This window comes from Drosophila miranda, chromosome 3 (assembly GCF_003369915.1).
Source record: "Drosophila miranda strain MSH22 chromosome 3, D.miranda_PacBio2.1, whole genome shotgun sequence".
Classification (NCBI taxonomy): domain Eukaryota; kingdom Metazoa; phylum Arthropoda; class Insecta; order Diptera; family Drosophilidae; genus Drosophila; species Drosophila miranda.
The window spans coordinates 3,178,171-3,199,286 of NC_046676.1; the positions used below are offsets into that span (position 1 = coordinate 3,178,171).

General features: G+C 37.7%; 1 protein-coding gene and 1 long non-coding RNA gene across 6 annotated transcripts in view; one reads left to right on the plus strand and one right to left on the minus strand.

The window, feature by feature from the left end:
- Positions 1–10,444, minus strand: part of LOC117187925 — a 34,028-nt gene extending 23,584 nt beyond the window's left edge. Inside the window, exon 1 of the long non-coding RNA XR_004472390.1 lies at positions 10,112–10,444. This is a non-coding gene — a long non-coding RNA (uncharacterized LOC117187925). The remainder of the gene's footprint in view (positions 1–10,111) is intronic.
- LOC108157939 (laccase-1) overlaps positions 1–21,116 on the plus strand; it is an 83,966-nt gene that overhangs the window by 42,440 nt on the left and 20,410 nt on the right. For 2 of the 5 annotated variants that reach the window (XM_033390886.1, XM_033390888.1), the window contains exon 1: positions 9,493–9,887. The exons of 1 other annotated variant lie outside the window; for it this stretch is intronic. In XM_033390886.1, coding sequence (XP_033246777.1) covers positions 9,767–9,887 — 121 coding nt within the window. In that variant the 5' untranslated portion in view covers positions 9,493–9,766. Of the gene's footprint in view, positions 1–9,492; positions 9,888–21,116 lie in introns of those variants that run through there. 2 more of the 5 variants (XM_033390890.1, XM_033390887.1) reach the window with 2 other exon arrangements.

Below are 21,116 nucleotides of genomic sequence, written 5' to 3' on the forward strand. Positions count from 1 at the left end.
TATGGGTGGATGTACGCTCGCTTACCGTTGTTCACTCTCTCTTTGAGTTATAGCCAGTCACTTCACTCAGTGGCTGCTGCCGCCGACGCGGAAGAAAAGAACCACCAGCCTGGATCGGAGGCGGGCACAACGAGGAGGAGCTCGACCAGAACGGTACCTCGTCAGCCCAGGGCCCATTCCACCCCCGGCGGCTCCGCAGACACACGGAGCGCGGCGCAAACATAGGAGCAACGGAGGCGCGCGACCGACCTGGGTTTTTTCACACTCACATACATATGTCTGTATGTGTCGATATGTATGTATTTATGTGTATTGACTTATATTTATATACAATTATTAATCAAATTCATGCAATCGTGTCTTTGCAATCGGGGCAACGACCCCACGTTTATAATTAAAAATCGGCAGGAGGTCATTGACCTTACGCTAGTGTCAAACAAACTGCTAGACACAATCAAGAGCTGGAAAGTCCTAGGAGACCATTCCATCTCAGACCACAGGTATATCGAGACGATATTATCCTCCGAGATCCCCAAACCCACCGACTATATCAACCCCAGAAAAGCCAACTGGGAAAAATATAGCACAACCCTGGAGAAACTACTCCCTCCTAACGCCCCTAATTGCCCGAACACGGAAGACAACCTAAACCGTCTTGTGAACAGGTTTACGGATGCGTGCAATAAAGCCTACAAGGCAGCATGCCCTTCTACCAGACCAAGGGGGAAAAAGAAACCCCCCTTGTGGTCTAAACAACTAGACATCCTTCGTAGGACTTGTAGGACTCTCTTCAATGAGGATACTCACTGGGCAGACTATAAAACCAGTTTAGCACTATACAAAAAGAAAACGAGGAAGGCTAAAAGACCCTCCTGGCAAAAATTTTGCTCCGAAATCGAGGAAACGTCGCAGGCCGCAAGACTCCGGAAAGTTCTCTCAGAAACAACCCCTTCGGTAGGTTACCTAAAAAAGAATGATGGTACGTGGACCAACTCAAGTGGTTGGACAGGACATACCTCCCAGGAGAAGGATCGGTAGAATCGATGGACCATATCCTTACAAAACGGAACAAAAGCTGGGCAGTAAGCAGCTTCAACCTGTTTAAATCGCCAAGCCCGGACCAGGTAATTCCCGCCCAACTTCAGAAGGCCGGGGATACGGCCATCAACTGGCTGAACAGTATCTTCAGGAAGATACTGGCGGTATGTACAATACCACAAGCATGGCTTGAGGCTAGGATAGTTTTCATCCCTAAAGCAGGTAAAGCCTCACACTCAACCACGAAAGACTTTAGACCAATCAGTTTATCGTCTACTCAAAACCTTTGAGAGACTTATCTCGTGTGTAGAAAAATATCTGCATCTCAAAGAATACTCACTAATAGCTTTTCTCGATATCGAGGGAGCCTTCAACAACGTCATACCGGGCGCCATTACAGAAGCCCTGACTGATCTGGGGGTGGACCGTCACTTGGTGATGCTCATTGATGAATTGTTCATATGCAGGACGGTGACATCATCGAGGTATGTCAACAGAGGAACCCCCAAGGTGGAGTCCTGTCTCCTCTTCTGTGGAACAAGGCAGTCAATAAGATTCTATGCGACCTGGAAGGGGGGGGCTGTAAAGTAGTGGCATACGCGGACGACGCTGCAATTATCTTTGCGGGGAAATACCCACAAAAACTCTGCGACTTAATGACGGCAAATCTTGCTCGATTGACCGGATGGACAGAATTGCGCGGATTGGGACTAAATCCCTCGAAAACGGAACTTGTGTTATTCACAAATTAATACAAGGCCCGCCACTCAACCCCCCAATACTAAAAAGTACATGATACAGGCTCTCCTTCAGCGACAGTGCCAGTTACTTAGGGTTGGTAATTGACAAAAAGTTTAACTGGAACCTGAATGTCAAGGATAGAGTGAAGAAGGCAACGGAGGCACTCTACACTTGCAAAAAAGCTATTGGCCTAAAGTGTGGCATGAACCCAATCATAGTCCTATGGATATATCTGGCAATAATCAGACCTATATTTCTCTACGGAGTAACTGTGTGGTGGCTGCCCTAACAAAAAGGACAATCACCAATCAGCTGGGCAAAGTTCAGCGAACTGCCGCCCTCTGCATCAGTAGAGCTCTTCGAACCTAAAATGCGCTAAACGCCATCTTATGCCTGCAGAGCCTTGACCTTGCAGGAAAAGAGCGGGCAGAAATGGCAGCAATACGTCTTAGGGACTCTGAACAATGGGTACCTCAACACATAGGTCATATACTAAATAAAAACAACATTGTCCCAGCAAGAACGGACTATCAAGTTCCAAGGGAATACACGGATACTCCATTCAGCACCATCATCCCTCACAGAGACGAATGGCTCGAGGGACTCCCAGGCCCAGATGGGGCCATAAGCATCTTTACGGATGTCGCGAAGCTGGACAGGGTCGGAGGAGGAATCTACTCTGAACAGCTAAACATAAGGCAATCTTTCAGGCTTCCGGATCACTGTAGCGTCTTCCAAGCGGAAGTTACAGCAATCAGGGAGGCTCTGTACTGACTTCACACGGTTACCACCACGGCAACCAATCTAAACATCTACAGCGATAGCCAAGCTGCGATCAGATCACTTAACGCGATCTCCTCGAACTCGGCTACTGTGGCGAACTGTCGCAGATCTCTTCACGAGATGGCTCAGCAATTTGCTATCAGCCTTAAATGGGTCCCGGGCCACCGGGACATCGAGGGCAACTGCATAGCGGACGAGCTGGCCAGATCTGGTACTACGACCCCCCTTCTCCAAGATAAGGAGGATATTTGTATGCCTATGGCCACCTGCAAGCTCATCATAAAAGAGCAGTACATGCGACTAACAGACAACAAGTGGCAAATAGGGCCACAGCTCGGCAAACATGGCCGACCATAGATAAGAAGCGCACCGCAGAGCTCTGCAAACTAGGCAGGGAGAGGTGCAGCGCGGTCATACGTTCCCTCACAGGACACTGGCTAGTAGGCACCCACGCAAGTAGGCTGGGTGCCCCATACAATGATTTCTGCCGCAGCTGCAGAGACGAGGACGAGGAAGAGACAGTGGAACACCTGTTCTGTTCCTGTCCAGCTCTCAGCAGAAGGAGGCTGCATCACTTGGGCTCCGCCTTTCTGAACGACATCTCGGAGATGTCCACGCTGTGTCCCAGAAAGATCGCAAACTTTATAAGAGCATCTCGATGGGACAACTGTTGACATGAAATCTCACTGCAGGGAGGGAATGATCCAAAGCGGTATCACAACGGGCCGAAACCAGCCTAAGTGTGCCGGGCTCCGAGCACCTAACCTAATATGAGTGTCTACATTTGAGTATGGACAACTACAAGATTGAAAATTATATATATGTAACTGTATAATATTTTCTTCAAAATACAGAAAATCTCAGCAGAAAATAAAGTCTCACAGTATAGTAAAATACTCTCTGTTTTCATATTCTCTACCCAGAAAATATGAACTTTATAAATGTAAGAGTATGTTAAAAATTGGTGAATAAAATATATTAAGTACAGGCGCAAATAAAAATACAAAATAAAAATTAAAAGACCAAGCCCTAAATACACGCGCAAATGCGGACCACCAATCCAGAGTCTTTCGAGCCGGCTATTGATACAACTATTCCACACAGGTACAACAATACGTGCCTGCACTATTCTTAGACGTCACCCTACAAAAAAGTGCTAGCCGTGAGACGCAAAGCAAGCACCTCAAATAATCACATAATCGTAACTGGAGTGCCCCAAGGCAACTTTATCAAGCCAATCCTCTACGTATTGTACACGGCAAATATTCCTTCAAATAACCAGGTAACAACCTCGACGTTTGTTGATGACACTGCGATTTTTAGTCGCTCCACATGGCCGGTAAAGACCCAACTAGTCACCCATCTGTGGAGAGATGGCTTGCAAGTAAACGAACAAAATGCAAAGAAATAAAGAAAGCTATACTTTTTTCGATCTAAACAATGCACGCGTCCCGCAAGATAATGATTTACCTGGGCGTCTATATGGATAGACGGCCCACCTGGCGCAAGCACATAGAAGCCAAGAAGACGTATTTTACAATTAAAGAAAATAATCTCTACTGGCTAATAAACGCACGCTCTCCCCTATACTTGGACTATAAAGTCCTCCTGTAAAACTCCGTTCTGAAACCTATCTGGATTTATGGCTCCGACTTATGAGACAACGCAAGCAGAAGCAACATCGACATTATCCCGCGTGCGCAGTCTAGAATCCTGAAAACCATCACTCATGCACCAGCACCATCCAATCTTGCAGCCACAGTCGGCTGCAGCGAAATAATAAGCCAGCACAGCTCCAAATTTCTCATAGGGCCGTATAATATTCATACAATTTGAAAAATTAGAAGAGTTTTTCTAATACAAAATAACCGAAAACTTTGGTTGGCTGTATCTTTATATAGATATATTAGCGGGACGAAAAATATTAGGTGCGCTCGATGGTCTTCAATTTCAATGAATGCCTTGTGTTTCTTCACAATTTAATCTCTTAGTCTAGCTAACCTACGGTGGCACAGCGGGGCAAATTCGCCGGCCGTCTTCACAACAATAAAAAAATATTAAATTATTAGATTTGAGGTCTGGGGTGGGACCCCAACGAGTATTTTTGCACCACAGGCCTGGTACATGTGATGGCAATATCCGGTGGTCCGGGAGGTTTATTGATGGGATCGGGATAAGTTTGCGGACTCGATGGACACGGACGCTATTGAAGTTCCTAACTGCATGCTCTCCGAGGTGATAAATTCGGCTACCAAATCTGTATCAGTTGTCGTTGCCTTTGGAGTAACAAAGAATATCATCTGCTGCACTGAAGGAGGTGTCGGAGTTAGTTTCTTAGATGCCGACGGCCAGGAGGCTGTTGGCAATTGCAAGTCCCGCGGAGTAGTTTTCTTGCGCCGGGTGTGCAGGGTGTCCATGGCCAAGAACCGATCATATTGCTTCTTAAAGCCCACGATCAGCTCTTTGAAGTCACTCCGCGTGTACTTCATGGACAATCGCAAGATCGTCAAGATGGACGACAGACCAAAGTGCCAGACAAAAGCTAAAGCCGAAATCATTAAAAGCTGAGAGGAGAGAGGAGACCGGTTGCTTCAACAGCTAATATGAGAGAGAAGTAAGAGTAAGTTGTTTAGATTTAGGTGATAGGGAGAGAGTGATAGATCAGCTAAGGCTACGACAAGAGAGCAGGCTAAGTGCAATGTGAGGGCGTACTTACGAAAAGCCACACGTCTGATCACTACGAAAGAGAATGGACGAATAAAGATCTACAAACTTTTGGTCACAAGCTGTTCCAGAATGTGCCTCTGGATCATAGATACATAGCTGATCCGTCGTCACCAGAGATTACGGATTTCCACATTGCAGGATTGTTATCTTATTGGATATGATGTCCGGGACCCACTGGTACTTTTAAAGTCGTCGGTTCTGCTGCCCCGAGTCTTACACGAAAGCAAATTCAACCTTTTTGGCAGTGACGGCAACACTATGGGTTGCCGGAAACCAAATACTGAGCTGCATAAGAATCAATTAAGACAAACAGTAAAACACGGCGGGGTATCGTTATGATGTGGGGCTGCATATCGACAAAAGGAGTAGGAAATGTGGTGTTCATTGGAGGAATAATGAATCATGAGCAGTATCTGAAAATTTTGAAACAAAATTGTAAGTAGATGGCGTAGAAAATGGGCATTGGCAACACGTTCAAATTGCATCAGGACAACTACCCGAAGCATTAGGTCTATGAAGTAAGGTCTTGGCTGCTATATAACTGCCCAAAATTATTAGAAGTGAAACCCCAATCGCCTGATCTAAGCCTTATTGAAGATTTGCGGAGCTAGCTGTACCGCCGTTTACGCAAAACGCCAATATCGGCCATATCCGAGTTACAGGAACGGCTTCAGGAAGATTTGGCCAAAATCGGCCATGAATATACCCAAAAAATCTTAAAAAATATGACAAACGCCTAAGCGACACATTAAAAAATAATAGGTATCATAATATAATATAAAATTACGTTTTTTTCGAGATTAGGAAGGTTTATTTTAGTCATATAAGAATATACCGAATATTAAAGCAATGCAAATTTTGAGCTTTTTTGTTTAATTATATTTTCTCTATTCATTTAAAATGAAATTATTAATCTACCTCTCTGAAAATGTAAAACTTCTAGCTTTATTCCCTTATTAAATTTATTTTATTTTTTTGTAGTTTTATGCATTTTACTCGCGTTTGAAGTTGAGACAAAATAATGCCGAATATTAAAGTTACCCACTGTACATATTCTCTTTCTTGTTTTCGTTTGGTTTCTAGCTGTTTATGAGCTGTGTTCTTTTATCTTTTTGTATTGAGTTATTTTGAACCGTGCTAAATGGAATAAAATTGTAAAAACAAAATTTTTAAATTTTTGGTTTCAAACCGTGTTATTTCAAAACCGTGTAAAAAAAGACCGTGCAAAAACAGAATTAGGTGTATATGGAAGTGGGTTTACCCTTTAATTATTTGGTCTCGGTGGAACTGGATCTACGTCTCGGTGGTGCGAACAACTTTGTGTGAGGGCAAGCTACCGAAAAGAAGACTTACCATTCTGAAAAGCTGATAAATGCAGGTATAAATGGGATCTAAACACATTGTGTTTAAGCTTTCGATCTGGAAAATTATGATAATTTATTCCGGTATTTTTTCAAAAAATGTAGACTTTGAAAAATCATTATTTCTTGTGTTTAAGTTATCTAGGGATTAACTTCACAAATGCCATTTTACCGTTAAAATCTGTTACAAATACAACATTTTGGTATATAAAGAAAAAGTCGTACCTCGAGGAACTAATATTTTTACATTTCCTGAGTTGTTAAAGGCTAAACTTTGAAAAAAACACAGCCAAAAATGATCAATTTTGAATTTGAAAGCTTAATATTTCCCAGACGGTAAGCTTAAGCTACAAAAAGTTTGGGTTTGATTTATAGATGAATTTATCAGCTTTTTAGAATTTCAAAGTTCAGGCAGGCATAAGATAGGTTATATGAAAAAAGCACAACCACTGAAAAAACATGAAAAATATACCAGTTTTAGGAAAAACAAATTCATTTCAAAAAAAATTCATTTTTGAATATGAAATAACGCGTCTTTTATTTTTTATTTCGATTTCTATGTTACGTAGAATTTCGTTTTCTATGTGCCAAGCATAATGAAACTAAAAGTGAATGTATTTTAATTGTGACAGGTTTCTTTCGTTTCTTTTTTTGGGTGTTCGTGTATACATACATACATACAATGCATGTTTGTATATTCTTCGTTATTGTCTGTGTATAAAGAGAGCGGATATTAAAAAGCAAATTCCATTCATATAATGTGGATTAAACAATGAACCATGGGCACGCCTACACAGTCTACCCATACTAAAACACTTATAGTCCAACACTGGAGCTATAGTTGGTCCAGATTTTGCTTAGGTACTGCTTTAACTTCTACCACATTTTACATCTTTTGTGCTCAGATGACCGTGACCGGCACTTTTCCATCTTCCAATAAGATAGGACGAAATAGAAATTTACTAACAGTAAATCCTATAAGAGTTAATAAAGAAAGCACTTTTTAATGATAATCACTGATCATAGTGGTCGTTCGGCATCCTCTGCACCCCACAATAATCTACATCGACGACAACCTTCAATGACGCACGACTCTCAACTATTCTAGCTCATGTGCAATTTTAAAATAAAATCCTGATCTATAATTATTATTTACATTTCTGTTTTTCCAAATGATAAATATCGAAACGGCGCAATCTTCAGTTTATTCCTGTTCCTTACTTGGACGGATGCCTGCTATTGTTCAGTAATATTTAAAAATTGTCTTTACGATTCTTCTCTGTTTATGGTGTGACCAAAGAAATGGTCAAAAAGGCAAAAAATCAGAGCGTCCCTTTTTCTCCCCTTGCATTTGTCATTAGAGATGAGAAAAATATAGAGAGAAAGAAGAGACCGCTATTTATATTATATTATACCTATATAATATTGATTCTTGCACTTCGCTTATTGTTGATTTGAACTCTAAAATATTTTCGATTTGTTTTCATACCGCACCGTCCGTTACATCTCTCTTTCTTTCTCTCGTCATACCAATATCGCCATTGGATGCACACTTTACGAGCAAGAGTGTGAGAGAGAGAGTGTGTGATTCCGTGGAAAATAGCTATCATTGTAGCTTTAAACTATGCAACACCATATTTACGCGAACAGATTTTTTCTGAAAGATTTGGGGACTTCAAAACATTTTATCTTTAAACGGTTCGACCGATTTCAATAAAATTATTTTTTGGAAAACTTTGGCAACAATTTGTCCAATTTGCGAGCAGCGATACCAAACGACATGCAAAATCTATTGTACGAATTACATATATCCAAATACCATTGAAATCTGTTGGTCGTTAAAATAGTATAGTAGTTTTGTAAGCTTGAATATAACCAACGAAAATAAAATAAAACCGCTTACATTTTTCTTGAGTTTTCAAATTTAGTCTTTAATAATTTTCTTTATTACGGCTTTGCATTTGCCTGTTATCGATCAATGAGGGATCTACACTTTAGTAGGACTGGAACCCATAATTCTGGAACCATTTGACAAAAGTCTGCCCTACCCAAAAAGTTTTCGATAAAAATGAGATTCGGCGACAGCTGTACAAGTCGAGACGTCAAACTTTGCGGATGCAACCCAATCCCTAGCATGCTCTTTTGAGTGATTGGGATCCGGTTTAACGATCATTTTTTGTAAAGATCAGGAATTTTTAAATTTGTTCTCTCTTAAAAAATCCTACTAATTTAATTTCATCAGTCGATTACGAACAGGCACAATACTAACAGACAGTTTTTAATCATTTTTCATAATTTTTGACGATGCTGAAGTCTTAGCCTTGATAAACTTCGACCAATTTAAACAATATGTATGTACTATGTATTACATAACAGAACTAGAACAAACGTCTTGGGAAATAAACTTTCCATTACTTATTTTTTTGTATAAATTTGAAAAAGATAGGCTCTTCAAATCTTCAAATACTACATATTGCTTATACGTATTTTTTGTAAGTCGAGGTATAGTAAATATGACCTTAAATATGTACATTGAAATTAAAACTACTTTAAATATTTGAAACTCGAAAAACACTCTCTAATTTTGATTTCAGACACAGAAATACAAAAAAAAAACTGGCTACGTCGTCTTTTAATTTTTGTATTTCTCTATTCGTGCTTTACGAAGCTTTTGTGAGCTGTGGGAGCTCTGAGCGACTTACTCTGAGATCATGATCAAGTTGGCTGCTGCAATTTCTTGCGCTCTTCGAGCCATGGAATGATTCACTCAGCCATTCCTTTCCCCTATTCGTTCGTAAGCTTGGTTTGCATTGACTTTTACGTTTGAAAGATTTTATATAGTCATACGTTCGCAGCTACTGCTTCAGTTTGGTGGTTAATCGCGGTGTGCGTACTTCGTAACGCTGTACTCGACTCAGCTTGAGTATCTTTCACCTAGTATATAAGGAAAAATATTGTCTCATTGTAATCTGTGCCTGCTTCCTGCTTCTCATAAAAGATACTAACCAAAAAAAATTTTAAATTGTGTTATTGGGACGTGGCTAAAGCTCAAAAGTGAAAGAAAGTTAATAATAATTGCATACATTGTCGTGAAAATTAAACCTATACCGCTTAAGATGAAGCGCAAAGGATTTCAGCAGGTTATTACTCTTTTCTCGGTTATGGCCATATTTTCGGATTTTCCTGATATTGAGGCGGTACGCGTCGCCAGTTCGCAACCGAAGCAACGTGCTAAAGGTAAGCCAGCCAAAATTCATTTCACTTTCTCCTAGCACCTGACTTAGTCTGAAAGGGGGATATACTATAAATATTTATTTCTTTTCGTTTATTGAGCCCACCACAGATTTAATTTTAATAACTTAGCTTAATTACTTTGTGGTGTTCATAAAACGACAAGGACGAACAGAGTCGCGCGCTTACGTAAACATACCACATCAAGAAAACATAATTATATTTTTTACCAAATGGGCTCGCACGCGAAAGAAAACATAATGGTCCGGCCTTGTCCATGGGTACTTTCATTTTTTGTTGGCAAGAAAAGGCGTCTTGCATGTAAAATATTCAAACGGATATGCACAAAATACTCTACAACGAGCATAACAAGTTATCACGCTATACAACACACGTACACAACGAAACTGTGAAAATCCAAGAGTTGATGCAGGTTACAAACTTTGTAGCAGGCATTATGTACACATGTACATATATGTGTGTAAGTAGGTACATACATATACGACTATGTACAAAAATTCACAGTTAAGCCACTGTGGCAAGTTTACATTCACTAAGGCAATAAATTCAAATGCAAAGAATGCTACAATTGAGAGTGCTGGAGTACAAGATAACCGGTATCCAGTTACAAAACAGTCGAAATGAGAGCTTTTTCTCGCCGAAGTTGGTATACTCTAGCCAATGCACCATATTAAGTTTGAACTTATTCGTCATGAAGGTTAACATGGCAGGTGTAACTTCCGACCCATTCAGTGCTTCTTTTTATGCGGTATTTAAAGAAGTTTAGCCTTGAATAAAGGTATCGCAATGTGTCCTAAATTTATTGAAGAACAGGGGAACAGGAGAACAATGTCGCAGTCGGTAACAAAAAATCAGTTGTCCACAGTTTTGAAACACACAGAAACGCAAACAGAAAACCGGTAATTATTAACCATTTTAAAGCAAACCCGCATCCGTTAAAGCTTAACTATGCAATTTCTTTAATATTTACGTACAATTTATGGCTTGCATAGGAAATAGCTCAGATTAGGAATAAATTCAGGGCTTATTCGATATTTATAAGACTACACAAACATTAATCGCAAAGCTCCAGTAACAAGTGAATACACTTCTGAATATAATAAGGCTTGGGAAAATAGAAAATCCCGCCGTAAGAGGGCATGGTTTTATAAGATACCTCTGTCAAAACAACAATACGAGCAGTCACTGCACTATGTGAGTATTAATGTACGTCATTTCTCGCTGTCTATGACATTGTGTGGTGTTGTCAGTGCTACCACACCCCATAAAGATATTTACATATATACATTCGTATGTGCATACATACATATGTATAAGCTCATGCGACTGCAACTGTGGCAGTCAGATGTGCCAAACCGAATGAAATTTACAATTAAAAATAATATACAAATTGATTTTAAAATACCGTCAATTTACTCTAACTTCCTGTATTAACATACATAGATATATAATTTTACAACTACATATATTCTGTAAATAGTGCTTGGGAACTGCAGGGCTCGCAGAGTAAAAAAAAACATTATACTTTAATGCACAGGTATGTATGATTTATAAAAAATAAGGTACATAGATATGCATATACAATGTATATATATATACTCACATACATAACGTATAAGACAAATTTAAATTCAGCAACAAACCCGTTGAACCCGTTGTATTCGCTGTATTGATTAGGGCTTTGAGACAGGTATACAATATTAGCTATAACGCACAGGTTGATCGCAAATGTCACGTCAGATAATTGGCAATTATAACGATAGCTTGAACATTTTCATTCTTTGCTAAATTTGAGAATAATTAAAAACGAGGGTATAAAATTGGATATGTTAAAACTTTATATGTATACATATGTAAATGATTAGAGTCGGCCACACATGTTTAAACATATCTTTACAATTATAACCGTAATAAAAACTATAAATGAATTTAATACATACATATCTATGTATGTGCCTTTATTAATTGAATATACTCGATATCACACAATAACCATAACCTTATAATTTGGACTATGTTGCAATATTAGTAAGACTTTGCCGGAATAAAAATATATGTATAAATGAAGTAAGTAACATGCACTAAGTCATAAAAATGGCTTATAGATTTGCTCAAGTTTCAAACCGGTCCATAACGGGTCTAAAATGGTGCAGCTTTAAAGAAACTCAGGACAGAGACAAGGCTTGGCAACTTTAAGCAAAAATTTCTATGTGTACTTTTAAAACTTGGCGAATATTTGCATAAGCAGAGTGGAATATTATTCTAATTCGTATGTACAAGTATACATACATAAAAATACAAACCCGAATTATTACTCTTGTACTACTAATGTCACATGCAAAGAATGATCCCTGGAAGTCATTTTGCCAAAAAAGTGTACATTCATATGTATGCGTACCTATGTATTGGAATTTGAAGAAAATCACACCGAATTACAAATTGATATGAATTTGGAAAAAAAATAATTAACTCAGAAAATCTGGGTCAAAACCACGCGAATTTGTTGAATTTATAGTGGATTCAAAGCCCAATTTATTTGATTTTTGAATATATGCACATACATACATACAAATATATGTATGTATATAAAACCATATGTACATATATGTATGTATACATACATATATATACATGCAAGGGGCTAACCATCTTGATTAGCAGCAAACAAGGTCTCTATATTTAAAATGCCTAATTTAATTATTAGCTGATGAAAAAGTTGGAGACAAGTGTTCCGTCCAAAATTGCAAAACATACATAAGTCTAAGAACTGACTTTCAAAAATGGTATTCTTAATATAATCTTTAGTGCTTGATAAATAGTCTGTTTCCTGATGCTTATTGAGGTTACTGATTAGGTGGCAAATAATTTTTGTGAGGCTCCTTTCAAGAATTTCGATTTGTTGTGACAGCTCCATGTGGATTCTTGATTACTGTGCTGAAATAATTTGTGTCAAATTCAACGCGGCCCGAGCCAGTCCAAATAACCCACAAAAAGAGAGACAGCATTATGGAGCAAACTAGTCGACACTGCATCTGTATATGAAATACATGAACAGTTACATGAACATTTGTATGTACAAAAGTAAGCTAATGTTTGTATGTGTGCAACAAGCTTTGTGTAGAGCTCAACGAAATGGAGCAGAAAAACTCGTTGACGCTAAAGCTAATACGACAAGAAACGAGAAACTAGTAATGCTGTTGCAGTCACTCGTACGGGCCAAAACATTTTTGCAATAAACTAATATAAAACCGACCGCAAACTAACCAACCAGACTCTACGACCAACGAACCTTAGCAAATGAAAAACAAATCTTAATCGCAATTTACTTTGTCTACTACGTGGACTGATCTTGTTAGCCCACAACCCACAACGTTTGCAATTGACAGCAAGCTACATATATATGTACTCTATATGTATGTACTGTTACATATGTAAACATGTGAGTACTTGCAACACCTAGTAATAATGACACATTTACTTACGTGAGCGAAACCAACTTTCTTCTCAAAAAACGATTTAGTACCTCCACAACTAACGCAGTTGACCGAGAGCACGGCTAGTATTTGGAATGCAAGTCAAAAATAATTTTAAATTGATCTTAAACTGAACGATTAAAACGTTCTGAAAGTATGTAAATACTAGCTCCAAAATAGTTGTACTAATACGAATAGATAATTTAAATAATTTCGAGCCCATTATCTTGCAAGAATGGGCAAATGCGCGGCGCACAAATTCTCATTACCTCTATTAAACACATATGTGACCGCCTGGTATGATTACAATAGGCAACAAAATTCAACTTTTTCTTCCCCTGAGAATTTTTCAATTTTTTTTTTTTTTTTAAACTGGTATTTTGTAACTGTTTTTTTTCAGAATTTTTGTATCTTTTTCACATTATTTCATTATAATACGCCTGGTTGTATTGAACTTTGCAATTCTGAAAATCTGATGCAGCTATAAATCGGACTCAAACACTTTGTAGCTTCAGCTTACCGTCTGAAAATATTAGACTTTAAAAATCACAATGAATAATTTTTTGCACTATGTATTTTAGATTTTTTTTTTTAATTTTAGCTTTGAAAACTCGGAAAAAGTTTTGGGCTTTCATATTTTTCATGTATAGGTACATTAATTAGATTGGCGTCCTTTAAGGTATCGTTTTCTACCGTTTTACCGATAAATTGTGCTACTTTTTTATAAAAAAAATACCACAATTTTATATTTATAGCAGTAACGGAACGTAACGGAATTTAACGGTAAAACAGTAAGAAGAAAAACTAAAGCAGAACCTCTAATAAAAACAGTAAAACAAAAACACAGATTTACAAAAAAAAAAACATTTAGAAAAAATATCATTACACATCAAAGCACCACATATATAAAAAAATCCGCTGGCTCACAGCAGAAATGTGGTGTTGCATAGTGCTATCTGGGAAAATATTTTTTTCACGTTTTTGCCCGATCGTTTATAGATTCCAGGAGAAATCGAAGCCAAATTTTATCAGATGATTTTACTCGGTCGGTGATACGAGATCACACCACAGGGGTGTTGCAAAGGTATGTTTTCTACGTGTTTCTTGTTGCAATATTTTGCAACTTCTCTGAACTTACTCATATCTTGAGAAAAGTTCGCATGGGTCCCAACGTGGGACCCAAAAAAAATGTTTGTTAAAGTAGAACTAGCTAAACTAGTGAAACTTGAACAATAAAGATAGGCCAGCTTCGGCGTCTGAAGTTTCAAATGCCCTTGCACATCGCTCCGTTCCTAAGAGTACGTCATCTAAATGACAAAGTCATCCCAATATCAAAAACGTGCTCAACATCTTTTCCCTTTTATCCCTGTCATTTAAGTCATATCATATAGCTAACATAGATACGATCGATATTCTGGACTATCCTTATTATAAAATGGTTTACATTTTATAATGCATGAAAGTATTTCCCAGCTCAAAATGGGATTGGGATATTATACGACCAAATCGTAAAACAGTATACTATGTACTCAAAGAGTACAAGATATATTCAACTTACAACGTAAGATAGATTATTAGAACAACCAGATGGAAGGACGATCAACAGATTTAGATCAACATCAAATGCTGAGTTGATATAGCCATGTCCGTTCGTCCGTCAGCCTAGGGCGATAGCGCCGCTAGATCTCTGAAACTATAAGTGCCACAGCAAGGAAATTTTTGTGTTCATACTGTTCATGTGAATCTCAAAATTTTTCAATGACCTCCACAGACCTAAAATTGCGAAAATCTGTAACGTCTATAATTTCGAAGATACAAAAGAACCAAAAAGTCAAAATCATAGAGATTGTCTACTAGATTAACGAACTACTTTCCGATCGGATATTATAGAAAGAATTCCCCTACCAGTGTGACGCCCCCTGATGTCGTGAGGGATATATAACGATATATAATGGTACTTCGTCGGTGGGTAAAAAAAAACATCGAGATATGTAATAGACGGTATGGAAACAACAATAATATTTCTCATTAGGTGGAAAGGGGGTAAACGGCGTGCAGTATATATCGTATAAGTTACATAAATCATAGAATTACATACAAATGTATAAACTGAGTACCAGGTACTGTCGGTAGTCCCAAGTTTCAATAATATTGGAAATTAAGTACTATAGGTAGCTAATAAATAGAAAAAATAATTTTTCGATCATAACAAGTAAGGTGGTAAGGCATTAAGTAGTGACTTTTGGACACAAAAATGTTGAAAGGCTTTACATTCCGTCGATCGGATTAAATGCATGCTTTTATTTGAGCACCTAATTCTTTTCAGGTCACAAAATGCAATCCAAACCTTTGTAAGATGTTAAAAACATAGTACTAGACCAAACCAACAATTATTTACACACATTTTTTTTCATACTATAGACACAAAACAATTATAAAAACGACACTTGGTCAGTATGGCTTTCCTCTGCCAGACGGCGCTAACATTCAACGACAAAGAGTGTGTGCGAGAGAGGCAGAAAATCAATCAGTGTAGGGCGCTGCGTATCCACTGAAAATTTATTTGTTGCTTTTGGTTATAATAATGATCCGATCTGATCCAGATTCCGCAATCTGAGTCTCTGAGAACTAGGCGCTCTTAGGGACGGACAGACGGACGGACGGACATACGGACATGGCTCTATTGACTCGGCTATTGATGCTGATTAAAAATATACATATGTACTTTATGGGTTCGGAAACGCTTCTGTCAGGACGTTACACACATCCATTTTCCCCACACTCATTTTGAATGTCGGGTATAAAAAGTTTTGGTTGGAAATTTAAAGAAATTGTGAATTGTGTATATACATACATATGTACATATTTTATGTCTGAGAGTCGACAGATCCTGCTACAATAGAAATATGTTTTCATTCTGATCCAATGACAACGAATTTTGGTAAGACGTTCATTAATAACGCTCAAAATCTGCTTTTATTACTCTAGCATATATGTACGATTAAAAATGTTTTTTCTTATTTTTGATTTGAAGTTTTTGTTAAGAATATTAGTGCCAACTAAAATGTACAGCTACATATTAACGACGACCACAACGATACTCGTACTGTTAAGGAAAATCGTTACGGTCTCATTGCGATGGCTTTTGAAGCAGCTATAATTTCATTTTATTTTTGATCATTTATTCACCGATGCTGTCGGTAATGTCGGTGCTGCGCTATTGCTGCAGATTTCACAATAGTATCACTTTTTCATTTCCATCATATTTCGCTTTTTTATGCTTTAATTGGCTGTTGTGTTTGTACTTTATACAGACATTAATTCATCAAATAAATTTTCAACATATTCGCTTATATTCTGGCTAATGCATGGCACTTTCTGACTCTCTGTTGGTTCACTTAGAGTGCAAACCGTGTGAAACGTAACTAAGCCGCACTGTGAGAGAGAGCCTGAGATCCAGCTACGTAACGATGCTTCCTCACCCGAGCTCAGGAATCACCTTTTGACCAATTCTTCATTTCTTTTCAATTATCGCAAAGAAATTTTTATTGCAAGGTTGCCTTAAATATCGCATATTCATACAATTAGACTTTTTGGAATATATATATATATAGTTTTACATATGTATTTTTTATAATTTGTTGGGAAATGGCCTCTCAGTCGTAACATTTTTTGGCTTATAGCTCCATCTTTTTGCTGCACGCAGTATTCATATATACATATGTATGTACATATGTATGTACATAGATTCAAGCTTGTAATATTACACCAATATATAATAGTATCTCCAATTAAAATTGCTTATTATTTAAAAATATAGTCCAAACATACGTTTGGAATTTTTGTTTGAATTTTATTAAGACAAATGAGATCACTGTAGATAACGGCTATTTAATAATCTGCCATAGGAAGAATGTACCAGAGCATTAAAACAGGCGGCACAGAAAGAGACGGATATGGCTGTATGGACTATGCTTTTTAGGATGATTAAAATATAGTGTCATATATACATATAGGGTCAGATATGGTTATTTTTTTTCACACAGGTATATTGGTAAAGTAGAAAACCTTAGTGGCAGTTATATAGCTATAGTATTCAAACCACAATTGAACCGCAAAAACAACAGCTTTATGTATTGTATTGTGTTAGTGTGCTTTGGCATAATAATAAAAGACAAAAAAATACCCAAAAAGCTCAAAAGTTTCATAACTCAAAGTTGTATGGTTTTGGAAAGGCAAATCTTTGAACCTGAAAGACATTAATTATTTGTTATACTTTCCCCTAAGTCAGACGATATAACGATCATCGAAAACGGGCGGCGATTTTTTTATAAGGGATAACACACCTGAAGAACTTTTAAAGTACTTTAAAGATAAAATAAATAATGAAATCATATTATTTAATATCAAAATCCGTTATTATTAAAATCCTCTATTAGTACCAAAGCTGAATTCATTCAAAGATTCATTACATGCATACGTAAAAACGTAAACGAAAATTGTTAACATTGAAGCTCGAAGAACATCTTATCTACATAAGTTTGTTGTATCAACATTAGATCGCCAAAAGAATGTGTGCAACTCTGTTTCTCAACATGAAAGTTGTTTGCTTGAGTGAGTAAACAGCAACTGAGAAGCATGCAAGCATGCACAACTCCTCGCACGTGCACCTTAACGAGAAGCAAGAATACCAGGGAGCACAAACTGAATACACTGTTTCTATTTTCGCCTCTTGTATACATATATGTATGTTCATTCATGTGTACATACATACGTACATATATGTCTTCAAAAAAAAAAGTATAGCTATACAGACGCCGCTGTTGATGATACAACAAATTCATAATATGTAAATACTCGCACATACATACATATATACTTTATAGCGTCAAAGACGCTTACTTCTTCCAGTCACCCTACAAGTGTACAAAACGAAAATCATACTAGATTTTTTGAGTAATTCTTTACAGCGCCAAAGTGAAAGTTAATTTAAACTTTTACCGACTGAACCAGCACAAAAGTCTACAAGGCGCGGCCAACGTAAGCTGACCTTGGTGGCTATAACCCAAACGAATAGCCACAAATTTCAGTTAAAACTTACTTTATTCGAACCGGACAGTCCCAACATTCAAGCTCTTTGCATACACCTTATAGATGAAATTCGTTTCGCATTAACACCATTAGAAGCTGTAAATCATTCATGGTCTATTTCTATATACATAATACATAATATACATAATATACATAATATATATATTTTAGAGCCAAAGTCATTTCTGGAAAATAAATGAATTACCGATAAACTTTCACTCTGAGGCTCTCAAAAGATTTGTAGTTTATAATTTAAGGTTCGGCCTTTGCTTTTTTGTGAGTATAGCATACGTAACAGAGTACGAGTATATGAAATGCATGCATTTAAATTTAAATCAAGACAGACAACAATAGACTTGAAAGTACATGGCCGTTGCTCCATTGAAACTGTTCACCTGCCTTATCCGACATTGAAAATACGCTCGAAATTCCTGAGCGCGAATGCCTCTACTTTCTACTCGAATACAATGAAAAGCAAATGTTACCATTTAAAAAAATATGTTAAATTATCTCACACTTTGATATATGTACATATGTAAGTTATAACAATATGTTAATATTTTGAATTAAGTAATTTGAAATTTTTTAAGAGATTTTAGTTCTTATGCTTCGAAAATAAATTAGCCGTTTAAGATATGGCTATACGTACACTTTCTAATATACTATATTATAAATGTACACTGTAGAAAATATATACATAACTAAAAATTAAATCCTTATGGAAAGGAAGTTACTACTACAATACACTTGAAAAAAATGTTCATTAATTCGAATAATTTAATTATAATAAAAACGAGGGGGAACGTTGTGAGTTGCTGCGGACACCGCAACTCTACGGTTATACCAGATACTAAGTCAGTATGGCTCTCCTCCGGCAGACGCCGCTAATATTAAACGACACGACAAAGAGTGCGTGCGAGAGAGACAGAAAATCAGTCTGAGCGTGACGTCGGGCGCTGCGTAGCCACTGCAAATTGATTTGTTCCTATTGGCTATAAAAATGATCTGATCTGATCCAGATTCAGCAATCTGATAGATATGGTCATTATCTGCGTTTTTAGTTTTCTCGAATGTGCAATATTGTGGATGCAACAGATTTTCGTCCTTTGTGTGGGCGGAAGGGGGTGGGGCGAAATTTTGAGATACACGTTTTATAGTAAGATCTAACAGAAGTGCGGATACCAAATTTGGTTACTCTAGCCTTAATAGTCTCTGAGATTTTTGAATATCCCCAGATTTTCGTCCTTTGCGGGGGCGGAAGGGGGTGTGGCGAAATTTTGAAACAAACTCGTCTCGGTCCGATATATTAGGAGTGTGGATACCAAATTTGGTTGCTCTAGCTTTTATAGTCTCTGAGATCTAGGCGCTAATGTTTTACTCTAAGCAAAGCCGCCTATGCTACGTGTGTGTTAGAGAGAGACAGGGCGAGAAAAAATGAAATTGTTTTCTTGATGCTGGCTATAATAATAATACGATCCAATTCAGATTCCGCAGTCTTAAAGATATGGTCATTCTCTACAATTCTACGTTTTTGGTTTTCTCATATCTTTAAAATTGTGAATGTCACAGATTTTCGTCCTTTGTTGGGGGCGGAAGTGGGCGGGGCGAAGTTTTGAAATATTTTTGTAGCAGTGACATATCACAGAAGTCTGGATCCAAAACATCGTTGCTCTAGCTCTTATAGTCTTTGAGCACTAGGCGCTGAAGGGGACGGACAGACGGACGGACGGACAGACGGACAGACAGACAGGGCCCGATCGACTCGGCTATTGATGCTGATCAAAAATATATATACTTTATGGGGTCGGAAACGATTCCTTCTGGACGTTACACACATCCACTTTTACCACAAATCCAATACCAATACTCATTTTGAGTATCGGGTATAAAAAAGACTTTATAAATATTTTTACAATACAACTAATACACACATATGATATGTACGAGTATGTTCAGAGGGTGTAAGCAGGCAATTATCTCAAGAGACCTTGCACACAATGGGAAGAGGTAGTCAAAGGGTTAATTAATGATTTGAATATGACAACTGTAAAGTAAAGAAAAATTTATCATTAAGTTTGATGTATGTATATATTCTTTTTGTGGAGGAAAGCAATGAGAGCAACACACAGAAGGAAGCGTTTCCAACGTCATAACATATATTTTTTCTTGATCAGCATAAATTGCCGTTCGATATAGCCTTGTCGGTCTCAGAGACAATAACAGGTAGAGCTAGACTCACAAAATTTTGTGTGTAGGCTTCTGTGAAATCCCCTATATAATGTTTATTTTCAAAGGGAGATGGAGAGAGAGCTATCGGCGCTTACATATAAATACGTATAAAATATATTGCAATCACATACATACTGTCTGAAAACCGGGTATAAAAGAATATCCGCGGCCCTTGCCGCAGCTCACAACGTCGCCGATCGTAATTTTGTTCTGCGAACAGAGCAAGTATAAGACATGCCACTGGGTACAAATCACCTCAGAGTTGCGTAATCTTTGAGCAGATTGAACTCCTAGATTTCACAAGCTTAAGCGGGTACTGAAATTGGTGGCCTATTTGCACCTAATGGAACACGAATTTTATGATGTGCCCCACAACAAAGATCTGCTTATCCGTTTTACTAAGATATGCAGTTTTTTGTAT